The sequence below is a fragment of the Watersipora subatra genome, chromosome 1 (assembly GCF_963576615.1).
Source record: "Watersipora subatra chromosome 1, tzWatSuba1.1, whole genome shotgun sequence".
NCBI classification, from domain to species: Eukaryota; Metazoa; Bryozoa; class Gymnolaemata; order Cheilostomatida; family Watersiporidae; genus Watersipora; species Watersipora subatra.
In genome coordinates this window covers 71,129,826-71,150,838 of record NC_088708.1, presented here as the reverse complement: position 1 = coordinate 71,150,838, position 21,013 = coordinate 71,129,826, and the positions used below count along the sequence as shown (strand labels likewise).

The window sequence follows — 21,013 nt, the reverse complement described above, 5'->3', positions numbered from 1 at the left end:
GTCTTTTTTGACAGGTACTCCAAATGGATCAAGATTTATCCAGGCTTTTGCAGAAGTTCTGCGAATAGATGGTAGGAGGCTGGGGGTTACCAAGATGCTCACAAGAGCCATGCGTCTCATGTCCTACACGCCTGGCACTACTATGCCAAACAAATCCCTTCCAAGCCCTGTGGTTATATCTCAGCTAACCAGCGAGTTTTACTTGGCCTAGGATGGCAGGTCCTACAGCAACAACCTTGCACATTCTATTTCCCCTCCCCATCATACACGCATCGAAAATCGATTTTGATTTCACTCAGAGGTTTATCACAGCTCATGCTGAGGTTTTCCAACCTCAGCATGATGTTTCCTCTAGATGCCTGTAAAAATGGTAGGACAGTAACACAGGATTTTGCCTTGAACTTGCTTTGGGACAGCGGTTGAGCTATAGTGCTTCCAAGGCAGCTCTATTGATGCAATGAAAAATTGGGTTTTTGGTTTTGTGGGTCACTTCAAACCTCCTGTATTTTAGGTAAATAATGTTCATACTTTGCTTCTGTTGTATGTTAAATATTGCCATGCTAGAGATATGTGTAGGTGCATTTGTTTCAGCATCCGTTTCTTAGTTTGGATAATTGTAAAGAATCACTGCATGTGCAACAAGCATGTGCAATCCACATCAACTTTTTAGTACTTGCTAGTATGCCCTGTTACTATGACTGGGGTAAAACAATCAAACAATTTCCAAAAGCCTAAGACTATTTTTTTAGTTGCATTTGACCTACTTATCTCTGATATATGCCAAGTAACTGCTTCTCACTCATATCGATTAAGGTTCAACACGGGCCGGATGGGTATTCATGTAGTCATCAAGTGTACATATATTTTCAATAAATCATACAAAAACTTCAACAGACTGTGTAACTTTTACACACCAAACAGCTCAAATAAAACTGTTAATAAATTATGTCATTGGTTCTTTAACCGAAACCAAATGTACCAGTTTACATGAGCATGCGCATTAACTAGTAAAAAATAGCACCAATATATAATTTAAGTAGGATAGCAAGTTACTACCTCTGTGACTCCATTAGATCTTTACACAATCATGAAAGCCTACCATGTATGTTGGTTAATCATTTGTCATCAATTAAGTTCCTTGAGCTCCCATCAAGTGAAAGGTGTCTTACACAGCATGAGCTGTTTTTTCATAGCTTTAAGACTCTGACACCGATGTAAAGTTTGCTTCGCTGGACTGTATCGCAGGAACGACCAAGCATGATATTAGACACCTGGTTGAAAACATTCAAATATGAGTAAGAACCTCAAGGTGAACTGTACCATCTATACTGACGCATCACAGCAGTTAATTGTTCAAAGTAATAGATACCCATTCTTACTAGTAAAATACCATCAAATGATGCTAAAGCTTCCAATATTGTACCGATATGAAAGGGAAAAGGGATTCTTTGACAGGAAAACAATCATCAGACAATGTTACAAACCTCACAAAGAAACCACCGTTGACAGCAACGTTGTTATTGTCTACACTACTCGTGTGTGTAGTTACTGTACAATTAAAAAACTACATCTAGTTTTTTCCTTTTTGAAGGGTCAAAGGGGTGAGTTGGGGAAGATCTTGTCTAGGGAAGTCTACGAATTAGACTATTTACTTGTATTTTAAACGTAAGTGGTAAAACATATTTACAACGTACGCAGCCTCGGGTACGAACTATTTACATTGAAGGAGCGTCTACTATACATACAGCAGAACATACATGGCATACATCTATTTAATGTATAAACACTCAACAAAATCTTTTAGATAGCATGCCCTTCAACAGTATGGATGTACAACTAGACAACATATCTATTGCATAAATACATAAGCTTTTAGTGACTGTCGTGCGCTAGAAATGAGCATTTTATTAATTTTTTCCCAAATCCAAGTAACTTGGCTATAAACTATGGACCATATACACTCTCAAATATCCACACACTATGTCAAACCGTTCCAACATTTACTTTGTATAATGCATTAGTCATATCTAGGAGCAAATCTATATACGTATGTGAGTCTGTGTGTACTTTGGTTTGTCCAGCTATAGATATTAAGATCTTGGAATTAAAAGCTCACTGCACACTGGATTTGAACTCACCGAGGCTGCAACCACAAGTTTCAAATCACTGAGCTATACAGTCCTTAGCACTATGCTCTTATCATATACCCGTATGCGCACGCTAAATGTGCACTTTTGATTATTAACTAATATTACTTCTTGCATCGGTTATTTTTAGGAAATTGTTTTAAAAAACTAATTTTTAGGTACCATTACCTATTATTTGTAATTTTTAAATTTGCTGTTTCAATTTCAAATGTGCTGTTACACTTCAATTTTCGGTTTTTCATAAGGTTCGATTGCTAAATCGGTAAAGGGTTATACTTTTCATGTGGACAATTGTATTATCTCAAGTAGGAATAGTCTTTACATTCTCTCTCCGTTGAGTTCAACAAAGACAGTCCGATATCTCATTTTCACATTTGTACCAGTACTGAGAGGTACCAGTATAGTCATATTCAAAGTTTTGATGGATAGCTTCTGCTGGAACAGTAATCTTTTTTATACACACACACATTTCTATGCACAAATTGTTATTACCGTATGTTAACCTTAGTAACTATAGGTACCTACAATGACTTTAGTGCATTTTGTGGTTATGATCTGCAAGATAATATAACATTACAATGTACAATGCGGAGTAAGTTAGCAAATTTATTGCATCCAAAAGGCTTAATGTCACTCCGCCCGAAGGAGCGTGCAAAATATAGGCACCATTCCCTTTGCTCGTAAAAGGGTTACCTAAATTGTTCTTTCCAAAATTCTGACAAGCTATTTGAAAAATACAACGCCAGCCTCTATTTGATCACCACTTCTACTTGACCACTACTATAGAAGGGTTGAAAAATAGAGCGCCATGGCGTTCAAATAGAGGTTTCACCGTATATAGCACAAACTTAAATTTATATTACACATAAAAATAAACAACACCTTCATTTAAAGTTAGAATGGTAAATTTTGTACAGTAGGCGCTCCTACAAAGTAAATAATCAGTTCCAGGACCGTTTACGTTATTGGGAATTTACGTTATAAGAACAATAACAAACATGTAAATTGCCTGATCCGTTCCTAGATCATTTCAAACTCACCCATTTGTCCACGTAAAAGAGAAAACTTGACTTTTTTAGTTTGTGCGCTGTAACGCAACTGCAGCACTATCGGTTTGCATCGACAACTTTTCTCCTTTTTATGATCAATCTCAATGGTTTTATAGACCATGATTGCGGGAATTTTACGACAAGTTGATGGGAACTGCACATTTCCAATATTCATTCAAGTCTATTATGCAATGTAAAGCTAATAACAAATATCTTGTATGTGTACAATAAGGCAAAACAAAATATTTTTATTATAAAAAGCGGTTCTACCTGGCCATCGTCTATCTGTATCCAGGGGGTCAAGGTTAGGCTATAAAATAATTTTCGACAATACTCCAACTCGTGACATTCAGATTAGTAGACCGACGCTTTAACACCTACACCTATCGATCACCTTTGTATTTATGAACAATTGAGCAGCTATCCTATTCTCCTTTTTGTCGACACATTTAACAACCTATTACGACTAACTAGAATGTCGCGAAAGTTATATACAGTAATACTTCAACTTACGAGTGCTCCAACGTACGAGAAACTTGAGATACGAGCCAGCTTTCAAGCAAGTTTTAGCACTAACATACGAGCCATGTTTGAGATACGAGCACTTGAGTCAGTTGCCAATTATGCCGGATGTGTTTTATGAGAACAGCATCACTCTGTATTTTTCAACTGCTCAGGTTATACTGTTGTACCGTGTTTTTTGTGCACGATTTTCTGTGCAGAATTATGTGAATTAAACGTACTGTGCGTAGACCGAAAGTTTGCCAGTAAAATGAAAGAAAATACAAAGAAAAAGCAAATGATAACAATCGATATTAAATGGAAAAATATTGAAAAATATGCGAAATGTGTATGCGTGATTGAGCTAGCTCGGCAATATGACAAAAATACATTCATAATTATCAAACAGAAGGATTATATTCAGGGCATTTAGTTCGCAAAAGGACTAACCATAGTTTCTAAACGGTGCAGCGATCTTCACGACCGCTGATGGCATTGGACAAACAATTGGCCGGTGACAGCATAACTGAAACGATGCTATGTGAAAAGGCCGGCGCTATCTATCCAAACTGTTTAATAGACATTCGGACAAGTTGGCTAGTGGTCGTGCATTAACCATTTGTGACGACACCTGTGTTCGTCCTAATCGCAACATGTTGCAAGGGCGACAAAGGCAAACGTCCTTAGATAGGTTTATCTTAAAACGGCCGGCTAGTCGTGAAAGCGAAAAAAAGGAAATACTTCTCGCTAACCAGCAAGAAACTTCAAACTATGAAAGCCGAAGAAATGTTAAGTGAATGAAAGTTTGCTTTTAGGTTTGCTTCTAAGTTTGTCTTTTAACACTTTGATAAAATCTAAATTTATCAAAGTCTGTCAACTGTTGTAACGAAGGATAACTTATATCTCCCTCCCTGGCAAATGCGAGTGTTAACTGCTATTGTATGTATTTAATTTTACATTTTAATTAATCACATTTCCTTGCATTATTTTTTATTTGTTGCTTTATTGAAAGCATGTAGTACGTAAGGACAATAACCAACATGTTCTTTCTGTTACAATATCTTGTTTTGAGTGTTTTATTTGCTTTTTTAGAGTATGGAAACCAATCAATATATATTTAATTGTTCTATATATAAATGAATTGCACCAACATGCGAGTAAATTGACGTACGAGCTCAGTCTCGGAACGCATTAAGCTCGTAAGTTGAAGTATGACTGTATAATGCTGTACGCACGGCGGTTTTTCTTCCACAAGTGCAGAGAGATAAACTAACAATAAAATCAAATTTGAAAACTCGCCCGACTTGACACTATGTTATATGGAATTTTTTACGTAGTAAAAAATTCCATATAACGAATTTTTTACATAGTAAAAAATTTCTCATAAATGTTTTACGTTATCTGGAATTTACGTTAAAGGAAGGATACGTTATAGGAGCGTCTACCGTATATGTTGATTAACAATAAATTTTCAGGGCAAAACCATTTTTATTACCCGTGCAACACCAGGCATTCAGCTAGTATTCTTATAAGAATACGTGGTATTTTGATTGAACCACCCCGGAGAAATTAGCCCTCAGTAAGTACACACTTCAAGTAATTGTATATAGTATTAAAACTAGCACGTGGCATGAACGACGAAAGAAACTAAAAATAAACATCTGCATCATACGTAAAAAACTGCAGTAAAATGATAGTCAGTAAAAGCCATTGTTGTTACTGCAGAGTCATGAGCGAGAGGGTCGCCTCAGCAATTTGTAACTTCTGTGCTAGAGCAAGTGATAGAAAGTATACGGTATAGCCTGGTCTAACATTCACTAAATAAAGCTTCACTTGATTTATATAATCTTTATTATTTTAAATTTTTACTCTTCAACCTTTATTATGTTTATTTACCAAATTTTAATGTTCTGATAAATTTTGGAAAATTTGTTGGAAATAACTTGGTATTTCAGGACAAACATTCGTTAATATTTTTCATCAAAATGTGAAAAAATCCATAAATAGAGTTGATCGTAAGTCGAGGTTTGGCTGTTTTTGTTACAGTTCCGTTCACGGTGAACTATCACACTAAAAGCACATTTCTTATTTAAACGCAAGCGCTTTCAGACACTTACCATATTGTAGTAATTGCCAAAGTTCTCTCGAAGACAAACTGTGAGAGTATTATGGCCACTATCTACAATTCAATGATGTGTTGTGCAAATACATTGACAACATAAATAATGTAGAGTGCACACGACCAGTGCATCGGAAATCTCAGAAGGCTATACAATGGTCCTTCACTTATATCAGCCTGTGAAATAACGCCAAGTTCGATCTTTGCATATATTAGATCAGCAGTTGATATAAGCTAGCTTAAAAAACAAACTATAATTAAAATACAGCCATACCTTGGCTTTCAAACATTTCTGATTTCAACTAAATTGGATTTTGACCAGGAAATTTAAGATTGTTATGCTTCGGACTTGGACCAAAGATTTGCTTTTCAGCCGAAGCGAAATAAGCTGAGGCTGGTCTCAATATCCTACTGTACATTTTTTATTGTTCATTTTATTGTTCATTTTACTGTTTTTATTGCTAAAATTGGTCATAATAGAAGACGAGAAAGATTTGTGCCGCGCTTTTTTATTTCACACAATCTTTGTTAGGATATTCTACTGTACTCTTTCATTAGAATTTTTTAGATAGTAACCTTAGCATAACTTTAAACCTTAGGTTTCGCTCCATTAATGCCTATGTTAAAATTTGTAAAAATAAAACATGAAATGTTGTTTTTTTTCAGGATCTTAGAAAGGATATATTTTATTAAAACAAAACACAAAGTCCATTTCTACACTTTTATATTTATGGTATACAATTCACAAGACTATGAATGTGACACGCAAGGGTGTGAGTTGCTACAGCGCAAGGGTGTGAGTTGCTACAGACACGACGGTAGATTCACCAACCTAGTCTAGCATATTATTATATTTTATTTGACAATCACTACTTTACATGTTGCATGCTCCCTTATTACCTATGTATACAGTTTATGATATAAAACAACAAAAAATGTTTTAAAATTTTGTTTTTCAGAATTGGAACGGCTTTAAATAATTAGCAATGATTATAATGGGAAAAAGTAGTTTCAGATTTTGAACAAATCCCTATTCGAACAGCCTTCTGGAATTGATTATGATCAAATACTAAAGTTTGAATGAATTTGGTTTACTATGTTGCTTTACAAAAAATAAATGGTCTAAATTAGCTTGTTTATCTCGTATGTGGTAAAGAAAATGGAGAGATGAGAGCATGAGAGAGAAACAATACGCGTGAATAGTCTGTGCCCAAGTAGCCTTTAAAAAAGAACAAGCAATCTTCATTTCCTGAATCTATTTTTAATTTAAGAGGCTCGTAGGCAAATAGCTTGTTATTTTATCAGTTTATCTCCCATGTAAGTCTACAACTTGTATAATTTACGATGTGATGAAGAAGAGTAAGGTGAGGCGTGACACGGCAAGTGATCATTGTATATTGAAATGTTAAGACAACAAACCCTTGATAGAGCGGTGTAGCCTGAGAGAGAATTGGCTCCAGTTAGGTGAGCAGAGGAAGAGTCCCTATCCTGATTTGTAAACTGAAGGTAGAGCGCACTGGAAAAGGCACTAAATACTCCGCTGTAACAAACCATTAAAACCGGTGTTATTAAAGCTACGGTTTCGATCAGAGTCCATATCTACTATATAAACGGCAATCGTTGTCTGTCTATCTATCTGTCTGTCCGCCTTATAGAGCGGTCTTTTCTTTTATCGTCGTACGAATTTCGGTCGTACGAAGCGAACTGAATTAATATGTGTAGTAACGGTAAATAAATTATAGAGCGGTCTTTCTTTTTCCATTCGGTCGAACGAAGCCAACCGAATTAATATGAGTACTAATTATCGTAATTTCGTAATATCGTAATTTCGTAATATGGACTATTAGCCGCTACTTTTCTCTGACGATTTGAGCCAAGCGGCTTATATAAAGGTGTGGCGATTCTGTTGTTTTTCTTTCACCGCTCGAGCGCATTAACCGAAATCCCCTGTTAGCACGCTTTTTAAACGGCAAATTTTCTGCCGTGTTAAAAAGCACCTTTCCTGAGTTCTGCGGCCTATACAAAGGTGTCTATACAGCTATGCAAATGTACTATTCATTAAATAAAATAAATTAATGAGTAGTTATTTACATGCAATTAATATTTACTGCCAACGTGTACCGAGAAGGTCACGTAAACGTTTGTTTCTTGGAGCCACTAGAAAAACGCATTTCTCACCTACTAAATTTCCACATCAAAAAGGTAAGTGTTTCTTATACGATGTTGTATTGTCTATGAATTGCCACATCTCCACTACTTAATAACGTTGGATTTGCCGCTGTTCGTGATAGTGGGTCATGTTCATTTCCTTCAGCAGCCGAGTTACTAATTTTTTTCCAGCTCTGAGTAGGCCTACTGTAACTTACTATTACAGAACTTTCACGAGTACTCCGAGGGTTGCGATACGCTATTGTGAAAAGAAAGAGAGCAGCTGCTATCGACTTACTGTCACCCTGCATCAGCCATGACCAGCTATACGTCGCCTGCTCAAAAGTAGGCACACGCCGAAAACTGTTTCTTCATACGCCCGACAGAAAAACCAAAAATGTTGTCTATCCGCATGTGTTGCGTTGAACTAAGGGAGAGAGAGGGAGAGAGGGAGAGCGAGGAGGAGAGGGGGGGGGAGAGAGGGAGAGAGAGAAGGGGAGAGAGAGGGAGAGCGAGGAGGAGAGGGGGGGAGAGAGGGAGAGAGAGGGGGAAGAGGGAGGGAGGGAGAGAGAGAGGGAAGAGACGGAGAGAGGGAGAGAGGGGAAAGAGGGAGAGAAGGAGAGAGAGAGAGGGAGAGCGAGGAGGAGAGGGGGGGGAGAGAGAGAGAAAGAGGGAGGGAGAGAGAGAGGGGAGAGGGGGAGAGGGGAGAGGGGAGAGACGGAGAGAGGGAGATGTAACTGCATAGTTGGCGTTGTTTTACAGTATGAAAGACAACTCTCAATAAACCTCTTGCTGTACAAGAATCTGATCCCGTTGACGGGTAATGCAGCTAGTAAATTATAAGCAGGAGATCAGCATTGTACATTTTCTGGCTGGCATTAAGTAAATACTAAGGAGTGAAAAAGATCGGACCTTACCTCAATACTACTCCAATGTAGAACTTGGAGAAATAGAGATTCGGGTATGCTTTGACAGCTTGTAAATCCCCTGCAATAACATCTAGCTAGAGACAAGGAACAGGAACATGGCTGTAAAGATGGCAACAACCATGCACTGAATGGAACAAAAGTTAAAAAAGCAACTTGCGACAATAAGAACATCTCTGAGTACAACAATAAGAATAAGAACATCTCTGAGTACAACAATAATAATAAGAACATCTCTGAGTACAATGATAAGAATAAGAACATCTCTGAGTACAACAATAAGAATAAGAACATCTCTGAGTACAACAATAAAAACCAGAACATCTATGAGTACAACAATAAAAACCAGAACATCTCGGAGTACAACAGTAAGAATAAGAACATCTCTGAGTACAACAATAAGAATAAGAACATCTCTGAGTACAACAATAAGAATAAGAACATCTCTGAGTACAACAATAAGAATAAGAACATCTCTGAGTACAACAATAAAAACCAGAACATCTATGAGTACAACAATGAAAACCAGAACATCTCGGAGTACAACAGTAAGAATAAGAACATCTCTGAGTACAACAATAAAAACCAGAACATCTCTGAGTACAACAATAAAAACCAGAACATCTATGAGTACTTACCAAAAAAGAAGGTGCAAGGAGCTAATGAAAGGAACCTGTAACAGACACAAAAAGAATAAATTTGACAGAGTTACAGTAATTACAGTGGAAAACCAGGGACAGAGCAGGTACAGTTAAAGCTTTAATACACCAAGGTAATGTATTCTTAGATATGCACCTTGTAGTAAAATTATCACAAGCCGCTGTAAGGGTTACTAAAAGGGTTTCAGTCTACATCCTGAGCAAAATCTTAGCTAATCCCTTAGTGGATACTGCAGACAACAACAAACACAATTACACAAATGCGCTATACAACACCATGTAAAAGATTATTTGCAAAAAACTAACTTGTGTGTACAATGTCCCCTTAGGATGCGATTACCCTGATATACGATCTTTTCACTTTACGAAGTGGAACATGATGATTTTTTCACCTCGGCAGTCGGTGTGCTTATTACGTACATCAAAATAACAAAGACACTGAAATGCTGTTGACCGAAAACATTTTTACATAGGCTGCAAGATGCAATATGACCGATTTCTCTCAGTTCAGCAATTATCATGTGTAAAATGGTAATATTTTCCCTTTAACCCATTCAGGCCTGTTCCCGGTTACTACGGGAAGAGTTGTGTTCTCCAGGACCCGTTCCCGGATTCTACGAGTTAAATTTTGATTCACTCTATTGCTTAGCTGTTTAGGTACATCGGTTTTATTCATTCACCAAACGAAGTTTAAGAGCTTGGGCATCATTTTGATACCAAATATGTGATTGGACAAGAGAGTTTTAACAAACAAATTACGTGATAGATATCAACTGTTTTGAAAATTTGTTGGTCACCATTTTGGAAAAGGTTTATCCGAACGATGGCAAAATTTTTAAGTGAATTAGATGCGGTAATCAGCTCAGGGGAAGAAAATAGCAACGAAAGTAATGTTCAAGAAGAAAATGAGAACTTTCTGATAGAAGAAGGTAAGTTTTATGTGGCTATTTATAGAATTTTACCGAAAAAAAAAACGATAAAACGCCGATATTTTTCTTGTGAATTTCAAACAAACTTTATTCTAACAGTGTAAGATATAGATTTTTTCATGATACACATGATTATAACATTTTCAATCCATTAAAGTTTAGATCTTTTTGCAGCATGAACTCACCACTCTATTACCCCATAATAAATAATAATTTAATGATTTCCTTGTAGAGCTACAAGATAATAAAAATTTCCTATTTCATCTACATGTATATCCAATTGTTCAACCCACAGTTAGTCAAGCATATAGTTCTCAACCTCAACATCTACTATAAACTAGCCCCAACCACTAGGCTCTAATAATGGTTGATTGGGGACACTTACCACAGTAATCATCTTCATGACTTTCTGTGTTTATATCTACAGTATCAAAAAATATTTGCAATTTGTATTACTAATTGTTAGCTGCAGTAGACCACTTATTTTCAATTTTTTATCAGGTATTTACCCTGACAAGCTACTAAAACACAATTTTTTCTAGGCTGTACGAGAAGTTTGAAAGCAAATAGGTTGCTTACTACCGATCATATTTGCTACATGTAGGTGAAGACAGTCAAGGGCTTGTGAGTGATGATGCCATTGATGATGAGCCTAGGGCTTCAACATCAATATCTGATGAATACTGCATCAACTAACTTATAATGGGAGCAAATATGCAAGTGTAGTTGGCATCAAATAACTCTCACTGTGTCATCATTTTTTTATGAACACACCCATATTATACATGTATATATTGTTTCGTTTTCATGCATATTCACTTTTACTGTATTTTTTACAATATATTTTACTGTATTTTTACACATATTTTCTTTGCTGGTGAATGTCTGTTAGCTGGTAACTTGAGTATCTTTTTATATGCATAATATATTCATAATAATCTCTGCAATGCATTTCAATATAAATTAACAAATTGTTTGATTATATAATTGATAAAACTGTCAGTGACGCAGTGATGGTTAGAAGCTTGTGACACCTGTTCTATTGCTTGGAATTGAGAAATCTTTTTTTTTATTTGCTGCTGATAAACTTTGCTATCAATCTAACATAGGTCCAACAATGTCAGTACCAAAAAACTGCTTGTGAGCTGCTATGAAACATAAAAAATAATTTTGATCAAAAAAAAGTTCACGAAAGTAGTAGAATTTGTGGTTAAGAGAATTTGTAAAGGTGCACAGACATTTATATCAAATTGTAGCCTGGAATGTCTTTGTTAAGCTGCAAAAAACAAATCAAGATTATTTTGAAAAGAACTATAGTTATACTCAATTTTGAGTTGCTCTATTTTAATTGTAAGGCTACTGAAAAATTAATTAGGCTGGGGGGCAGTCAACCAATAACTAATTAGTCCTGAATGGGTTAAACCCAGTAGCAAAGTTGGAGTTGCAATCCCTTCAAACAAAAGGTCAGTGGTCAGACACGTTCAGGCTCTCTTGCCGAATTACATTGAAAAAGGTTTTAACAGTAACGGCTAAAACTACATTAAAAACGAATGCAGAAACTAATAGGCAATAAAATTTTATTGATAAAAAGTTGAAATTCAGTAAAATAATTAAAAATATATACTCAAACTTAGCTCTAAGTGTCTGTTTAGTAAGCTAAACTTATTAAAGTGAATTAAGTTTCTGTTTCCATACGTCTGTCTTAAAGGTAAGAACTCTCAACGGTACGTACAGCACATAGCTCATTGCAACGTCACATTTTAATGCAGATCATAACCAATAAATACACTAAAGCTACTGTAGGAAACTATAGTTACCTACAGTAGCTTTAGTTAACATACAATTTTGTTACTAATTTTTAATATGTACAGCACTTGTATAAAATTTAGAAGATTTTTACCAGGGGACGTTTGCATTATATAATTATTATGGTTTCTATACCCCTCCATACGATTTGTTCACTATACGATGCCAACCCTAGATCGGATTAAAATTGTATTTTGAAGGTGCGCTGTAGAAGAAAAGTAAATGTATGCTTTGAATGAGTAGATTTAAAGTAGAGGTGATGATAGAGACACTTGGCATAAGATACTCTAACATATATGAGGTATAGTTTAAGCTATCACAGCCCACCTTTCCTCAGCCTACACGACTGAGGAATAAGTTGATGTCACCTATGCAATGGTTGGCCGCTGCCAGTAAGTTTTAAGAACCTAAACCATAACTGTCACATACAACTTTTATCGTATTTTCTAGGTAAATCAGACAAGCTGATTCAGATTTTGTACTCAAAATAAAGATTGATCCACTAACCTTCAAAGTCAGAAAGGCTTTTTTAAAGCGTTTCAATAATTGCCTCGAAAACAACACAATCGACATCACAAGCTCCGCCAATAAATATGTGACGAAACCTAGCTTTTTCAGGAACAGAAGTTGGAGATGTTTAGTCCGATTTAGAATAATAGAGATGGGTGTCTTAAAACCCATTATCTAAATCCAGCCTGTAAAATAATCTCGGTCTTTTATGAAAGGTATATAAACTATTTAAAATTGCTCGTAGCTTGTTACATGATGTTTACATAGGCTGAACGCCGAGAAAAATGAGCTCAAAAAGCGCGGTTTTATCACAAGTTAGCGTTGTTATCGCACTTTTTTGAGCTCATTTTTAAATATGCAATGTTAAATAGCTTATCTACCTTTCAGAAAAGACTGAGATTATTTTTAAAGCTGAATTTAGATAATAATGGATTTTAAAACAACCATCTTTATTATTCTAAATCGTCTAAACACCCCTAACTTCCATTCCTAAAAAGCTAGGTTACGTCACGTATTTATGGGCGGAGCTTTTTGTGCCGCTCGTGTTGTTTTCAAGACCGATATTAAAACGCTGTAAAAAAGCCTTTATTACTCTGAAAGTTAGTGGACCAATCTATATTTTGAGTACAAAATCGGAATCAGCGTGTCTGATTTACCTAGAAACTACAATAAAAGTTGCACATGACAGTTATGGTTATATAGCCAGCTGCACAGCCGCTGCCATAGATTACACACCATTCAACAACATTGACTATCAGCTTGAAATTGGTCGTACAAATCACTAGCTTTCTATTTCATAAACCTAATGCTAAAACTGTCATCAGAAGAGCATTTGAATATAAATCTTTTCTAGTTTGGTGTCTGAAAGCAGAATGCATACATTTAATAAATTGATGATAATATAATTGATGATTTGTTTATAATCACATTTAACATGAAACATTAAATTTATTATACTGTTGTACACTTACTACAATTGAAAATTCATTTAAATACAAAGATAAATTATGACAAACAATAAGTTCATATTTTATTGCTTACAGCAAAAGTGAACCAATGAAACGATTAGCTTCTACCAAGTGGAAGCAAATACATTTTTAGCGCATGCATAGATGTAGCAAGTCGGTCATCTCTATTAGTAGATTCATGATTGTCATCATAATAGTCCACCCCATACTTACTGCTACCACAAAATAAATTATCTTTATTTCCTTTGTAATAAATTACTTTAAAAGCATTCACCTCTATCTCAGTGTTCCTCATGTAATGCATTCCCTAAACCATAAACTAATTCATCAATTACTGTATATCACTAGAAAGTGCCAAAACAAACACAAAATCCAGCTAAATCCAATTTCCAGTTTTAGATAAAGCTTTGGCTTTCGAGCTATATTTCAGCTTTCACACTACCTATCACCAAAATTTTAAACTGAAATGGAAAGGTTTGATCTTTAAATAGTTATACCAATTTAAGTCAATCATTCTGATTGCATGATTTGCGTACAAGCAGTATACGCATCAATCGAGAGCAAAGTGTTCATATAGCTTTATCATGTTTTATTTCTTAGATTTTCTTTTACATATTTGCTATATTCTTCACCTTCACTTACAAACTTGTGAGGCTTGAAAATTTTCAACATCGCTTGTTAAAAATTAATATGGGTGTTTCTACATTCCAATGTTAAGGCAATAGTGAATAGCGGTTGATTGTAAAAGGACAACTTACGCAAATAGGTTATTGGCCAGGAGTAGAACTTCATGGTCTAGAATGTCTCCTTCGTGCACATGCTCAAACACGCAACAAAAACCTGCAACAACAGATCCCAGAAATATTTTTATTAATAATACCTTTATTTTGCAAACACATTATTTTGTTCTATCATTATAAAAAGAATTACATTATACAAAGCTGCTAAATGTAACACTTACCGAGTGAAACAACGTGTATGAAAATCCAGAAATAGGCAGCAGGATTTATAGCAGTCTAAAATAAAATTATAACCTAAATTTTAAATACATCAACTCCTTCAATGTCAGGCTATTGCAAGTAAAATTATATTTGGCGTCTTCAATAAGCGGGCTTTATTGTCAAGTGGCAAAAATAAGTTTGGAGTAATATGCTCTTACAGAATAACAGACGTACTTATAAATACTATTGGTAAAAACCTTGAAAATGATCTTAACATTATTTTGTAAAAAAACTGTTGCTTTTGGTCTAGAACAATATATTGTAAGATCTCTCGCTGCACTTTATATCTACTGCTCTTGAAATTTCACAAGTCCATAACCATGTAAAAGCATGCCACTTGATATTTGGGCAAAAATAATAAATAATGATCAGGAAAAACAAACACAGTGCACCGCTGAGTTACGATTACCCCCTTACGAGGTGGAACACAATGTTTTTTCCCCTGCTATATGACAACCAAAATTTCTCTCAGAATTTTAATTTGGCAATCGGTGTGCTGAATATGTCAGAATAACGAAGAGGACACAGGCTATAAGATCATCGTAGGTTAATTGCAAGCAATAGATACCAACTGGTAGAGACACATATCAGTTTACTCAGGCATATATATTTTTAGAGATCAATGAAAAGTTGGAGGTAAGTTAGCAAATTTCTTGCGTCCAAAAGGGTTAATGTCGCAAGGCCCGAAGGAGAGTGTGAAATATAGGCGGCATTTACTTCGCCCATGAAAGGGTTTAATTTATCTTTTTAATATTTTGATGAGATGTTTAAAAACTACACCTGTATTTGTATTTATCACCTTTAATAGAGCGCCACTCTGAGGGAAGGTTTGAAAAATAGCGCTCCATGGCGTTCAAATAAAGGTTTTACGGTATTTTACTGTTCATATATAGCAAAATCTTTATAACGTAAACATTTTTTTAAATGGATTATTTACATTGTAGGAGTGTCTACCCCATTTATTCAAATTTGATCATTTCTCCTTCATCTACAGAGAAACACAAATAAGTCATTTCCATCATTTTGCTATCCAAACATTGATTGGATAAAGAATATTTAGCTTTAATGTTAGCTCTTTGATACGCACCCCAGCCATGCTTCTCCATTGTAGTTATAATTAACCTCTTACATATTTCATTATTTTTATACAATGTATTATTCAAGTGTGTCATGTGTACAGGGACATGTACAGGGACATGTACAGGGACATGTATAGGGACATGTACAGCGACATGTACAGCGACATGTACATTTACAAGGACATGTCCCTGCAAAGGCCAATAAAGCAGTTTTCTTAGGTGTTAAAATTATGATTCATACTTTAAAAATGTCTATATAGTTTCTATTTTTATGGGTGAGCCTAGAGCGTAACCCTGGCCAAGCAGAAGCGTAACCCTGGCCAAGTAGGAGAGATTACTGTATTACTGTTTACCTAAAAGTGTTAAAAGAAAAAGCACATAAGTGTAAGAGCTCAGTAAATAATAAACATGAGCTAGGGGCTAAACGGAGAAATTGAAGCAAGTGATAAAAATGAAAGGAAGAATAACACACACAGTGACCGAGATTAACTCACTTGTTCGTTGAGCCATATGAAGGCGCAAGCTGTTAATAGCACCATTTCAGAGAATATTGTGTTGTTTTTCGGTCGCTGAAAGATAGTAAATGTCATCAGGACATTGGGTCCTGCCAACAAGGCGCAAAAGACGAAAAGAATGATGATCATATCATAACAAAGCCTCAATGACAAAAAATCTCTTCACCTTCACCACACACTCCGGCCATATCAGATGCTTTTTTACAAAAAAATTCAATAATCAGTAACTTATATCCACAGATATCAGTCTTTAATGCGCAGCAAAACAGAACATGAAAAATCATGCACTCACCTCATCAAGGAGAAACATCTTGAGCAATGTCACAGACACCAACGACAGATTTTGCATGCCAAGGAACACCGGGATTGGCTGTAAAGGAAGACAAGTTTGCAATAAGCATATTATATAAACAGGACCCAGTCAGACGTGTAAGTAGAGGTGTAAGTGTAAATAGAGCTTCTCAATTTCCAAAAACCCTCAGACGATTTCATATTGCAAATTTGCATTAGCATATCGAATGGCAATATATAGCGAATCAGCTATCTACAGGCAACTATAGGTATATCGCGATATTATTAGCTAAAAAGGACTTGTAAATTTCTGTTAAGATCTTTTTATGTATTTTAACTTGAAAATAAACTTTTTGTGTTTGTGATAATTAGAAACATATATTTCATGAATACCCATGTGTGTGTGTGGAAGGCCACGGAATGAGCGTATTGTAAAACTGGAAGGCCCATGCATATTAGTTCCGGTATCACTCTATCTGAAAATCCAAAAAGGTATGAGATAAATCGCCATTATCAAATTGTTAAATAATTAAATCGTTTATACGATCGTTTATACGATCATTTATACGATCGTTTATATATCTTTTTAAATTTAGACGATATCTTTTTAAATTTTTAAATCTTCAAACCGTCTACATTCAAACTCGTCAACAAACATTTAAATCGCCCTATCGCGAAGCTTTAGATATAAGACATCCACAATTATTACCAACCTGTAGGTAGTGTCTGTGACCTGCAAGTGTACAAGGTAGCTAACAGAACAGTTGAGTGTGTAGAAAAAAAGAGGCTATTATTAAAAATTTACTGAGGTCCACAGATATAAGGATGGCTGGGGGCTAAGAAAGCATTAAAACTCTCCAAATCATCTTGTTACATAAACTAATATAATTACTTGGTGCAGAAAGTACCATTATTATTATTAGTATTATTCGGAGAATAAGCCCGAGTGGCACATACAGTTCAGTTCTAATAGCTATAGAAAACCAGTTTTTATTCTGTTATTCTGCTACAGTAACAAAGCTCCTTCTCATCATTAGTTTTTTGGTAATTGTCTTCACTGGTACAATTAATTGACTCGTCTGCTCTTGTCTTAGACTTGCGCTCATTGAGATATTCTTATGGATTGAACGCAAAGCCATGAGAGATGCAGTGGCACTGGTGCCATCAGTTTTATAACTACCAAAGTCATCAACCACTACTCAATAAATTGAGTCGGGAAATGATGGCACTGAGAGCAGAGATTGGAATGAACTCTAGCCTATAATAAATCTGGAGGTCAAATCAAACTTGGGCTCCTCTTTTCAAGCTTGTTGAATAACCACCATTCACATGATAGAGATTTGTCACTGATCATAGAGATTCACTGCGGTCCTGTAGCAAAATATCCCCTACTATTACAAACCGTCTGTGTCTGTCTTATCTTTCTTTTTCATTTCATAAAACAATAATTATGGAATTATTTAAAGTTTTGAATACTGCCTAAACTATAAATTATAAAAAAATATTTGAAAAGTTTGCATTCAGAACAAGCCCTTTAAACGATGAACAAGACTAAGAGGGCAGTGATAATAAGTTTAACCTTCGAACAATAGGCTAAGTAGAGAGACCCAAAGTGCAGATAAACCTAGGTATACTAAATTAATTTATTTTGAGATTTGTTTAGAACGTCGGGTCCATCGAATTTTGAAAGAAATATTTTTTATTAAAACACCTCAATTTGGTTTAATTTGTTCTAAAATCCAAAAAACAAAGATAAATCTTTCAAGTAATTACACATGGCATTAAAGCAAATGCTTTCCATAAAACTATGCAAAAAATTAAACATAATAACTTTAATTATAGGTCAAAACTAACTTAATAAATTACCTTCAGTAAAAAGAGTATTTTTGTTATTTTACCTTTGCGACAGCTAAATGGAAGTGCAGGCTCAGCCGTGTGTAAGTTCAGGGGTAGAGGAAGCAATTGAAATATGTAGGAGAGCTTACTCAAACTTACACTAGAAGAAGTTTGAATTGGCTAATATAGTTTCGTATTATTTTTATGTTTTACTTTTAATTTCTACCAAGTTTTTTTTACTTCTACTCACAAAACTGCAATGTTTCAAAATTTTCCGACAACATATGTTCGAAATTCCTAAATATGCCGAGACAAACATTTGCTCAAAAAACTTGAAATGTCTTAAAAACTCATATGGGAGGGTGATTGAAGCCAAGGTTTAACTGTATGGTTGAGATACTTACAATCTTGGTGAGAGCCTTTGATCCGGCATAGATGGAGCAAACAAAGAATATGGCTTCAGGTAGATAATGTATATCAACACACCTACAGAAGCAATACACAGCATATGGCTTCAGGTAGATAATGTATATCAACACAACTACAGAAGCAATACACAGCATATGGCTTCAGGTAGATAATGTATATCAACACACCTACAGAAGCAATACATAGCTACTATCTGAATTCACCGGGGTCCATCAGGGTAAATGTTAGATGAAGCAATATCGCTAACTAATCAAAGCTAACTATACATCTATAAGCATTTATATTCCCGTATGAATGTTCTTGGTTTCATCAAAATCACCAAGTCTAAATGTTACAAAACAAGAAACTCCAAAAATCTGCCTGAATACTGAGGAAACTATTGATTTTTATGACACCAACTATTGTTGAAGTATTGGCATGATTGGTAGTTTGTGGAAATAATTCATGCATAACATAAGATTATAAAAATAAAAACACAAATGCTTGAATTCTGCTTACCTCCGCAGCTTGCTTGCACTGTTCCGTCTTTTAATAATACATATTAGAACTATAAGACTGACAAAACACTGCCATCTGCAAGGAAAAGGCACATAGTGACAGTGCATGCATGCTGCAGTGAAAATGAGGAATGGAAGAAAAAAAGGCATTTATCTTAACTAGCGCAAATAGACTCCAGTAAAAGAAAAGGTTTCCAACAGCACCAAGTAGAATGACAGAAAACGAAAATGATGAGTCTGAAACATAAAACTTATACTTCTCTTATTGGTGTAAGAAGATACACCAATAAGAAAAGTATATAAGATACTACAAAATATGTTTTGGGTTTAACAGTCAGAACCAAAACAATGATAAATAAACATTTTTATATATAAACGTGGGACTACTTACCCTTGAAATATTGTTGGAAATGTGAACTTGAGTATTGACAATATATACTATAAAAGAAACACAAAATCATTAAGCAATTAAATTATAAATACTGCAAATGGTACTTCATAAAAACGTTGAATTAACAAAAATTAATGGTTGTGTCAAATATCCTAACAAACCATTTGATCTTTAACAAAAATATGTCCATATTTGCATTGCTCATGACTAGAAAGCTGTAAATCAGCTTTAATTAAGGAAATAGATTTGCGTGTCTAATGAGATTTTTGGATTAGTCTCACCAACAAGTATGAAGACTAACGTTTGTTTCTGAAAGAACCTAGGAAACCTATCACTAAAAAGATGACTTACCTTGTTAACAAAAAGTGAAGCAACTCCAAAAATTACAAAAGATATCCCTAGAGCGTACGGCTTCATGGAAACTTTTAGATAGTGCTTGTAAAGACGTTGTCGTTTCATTCATGAGTATTTAATATTTGTTCTAAAACATATTTAGGTTTATGAATAGATTTTCGATTTTGGTGCAAAGTCCTAATAATTCTATGTACTAGGTAAAGTAACTTCCTTAAGGGTAAATCAATGAAAACAAGAAACGATCTGAAGTTGTTGCACTATGACTAGGTTAATCAAGCAATGACATAATTTTGCAACCAGTGCTAGCAATTTCAAAGGATATAAAAAGACAAAAAGCCTTTGTGCTAACCTATTTCTCAGCAAACAGACTTCTGAATAATTTTAAAGCTAATCAAATAGTTGAAGGTATTTGCGAGAGTTTTAGAGTTTAGATTATGGACCAAAATTAATCATAAGCGCCATAAGTTCTATTATGGTATTTTGTGAAAATAATAAAACGGGGAAGGAAAAACGGCGAAGACAGATGCTAATTAGAACTAGAGATTTACGGCCAACTCCACACGACTACTTTCGCTTTTTTAAGAGCAGGCCATTCTCCTTTTATGACGATGACTGTAACCAATGTTAGACCTTTTTACGTTCAGTGACTACTGAACTTTGACATTTATTTTTGTAATGTTCCAGACATGCAATGCAAGTTCAGAACTAAGTTGACATGTGCTTGAAAAATAGTCGCCTGCAACAACAACGGTTTGATGTTTTCCGCTAATAAAAATATAATTCAATTTTCTACATTGACTAATTACTACTAGAGTACAAGTTGTGGTTTTCTTGTCAGTGTGAGCGCTCAGGATAAGC

General features: G+C 35.1%; 2 protein-coding genes across 7 annotated transcripts in view; one reads left to right on the top strand and one right to left on the bottom strand.

The window, feature by feature from the left end:
• The window catches only part of LOC137392204 (caspase-3-like), a 49,621-nt gene extending 48,730 nt beyond the window's left edge, over positions 1-891 (top strand). For all 4 annotated transcript variants that reach the window (XM_068078865.1, XM_068078856.1, XM_068078878.1 and 1 more), the window contains one exon: positions 15-891. In XM_068078865.1, coding sequence (XP_067934966.1) covers positions 15-211 — 197 coding nt within the window. In that variant the 3' untranslated portion in view covers positions 212-891. The remainder of the gene's footprint in view (positions 1-14) is intronic.
• LOC137392184 (UDP-N-acetylglucosamine transporter TMEM241-like) lies at positions 843-20,975 on the bottom strand. 3 transcript variants are annotated; one of them, XM_068078837.1, is made up of 13 exons: positions 20,153-20,975; positions 19,802-19,848; positions 19,412-19,486; positions 18,889-18,970; positions 16,650-16,727; positions 16,337-16,411; positions 14,724-14,778; positions 14,521-14,602; positions 9,529-9,563; positions 8,882-8,951; positions 7,232-7,356; positions 5,815-5,872; positions 843-1,271 (listed from the first exon to the last, which is right to left on the bottom strand). In XM_068078837.1, the coding sequence occupies exons 1-13, from the start codon at positions 20,258-20,260 to the stop codon at positions 1,196-1,198; spliced, it is 966 nt and encodes a 321-aa protein (XP_067934938.1). In that variant the 5' UTR covers positions 20,261-20,975; the 3' UTR covers positions 843-1,195. The 3 variants fall into 3 exon arrangements, with proteins under 3 accessions (XP_067934938.1, XP_067934930.1, XP_067934945.1); XM_068078829.1 differs by having other exon boundaries at positions 5,815-5,876; positions 7,236-7,356; positions 20,153-20,974; XM_068078844.1 differs by lacking the exon at positions 5,815-5,872 and having other exon boundaries at positions 7,236-7,356.
• Between the last annotated feature and the right edge of the window lie 38 nt (positions 20,976-21,013).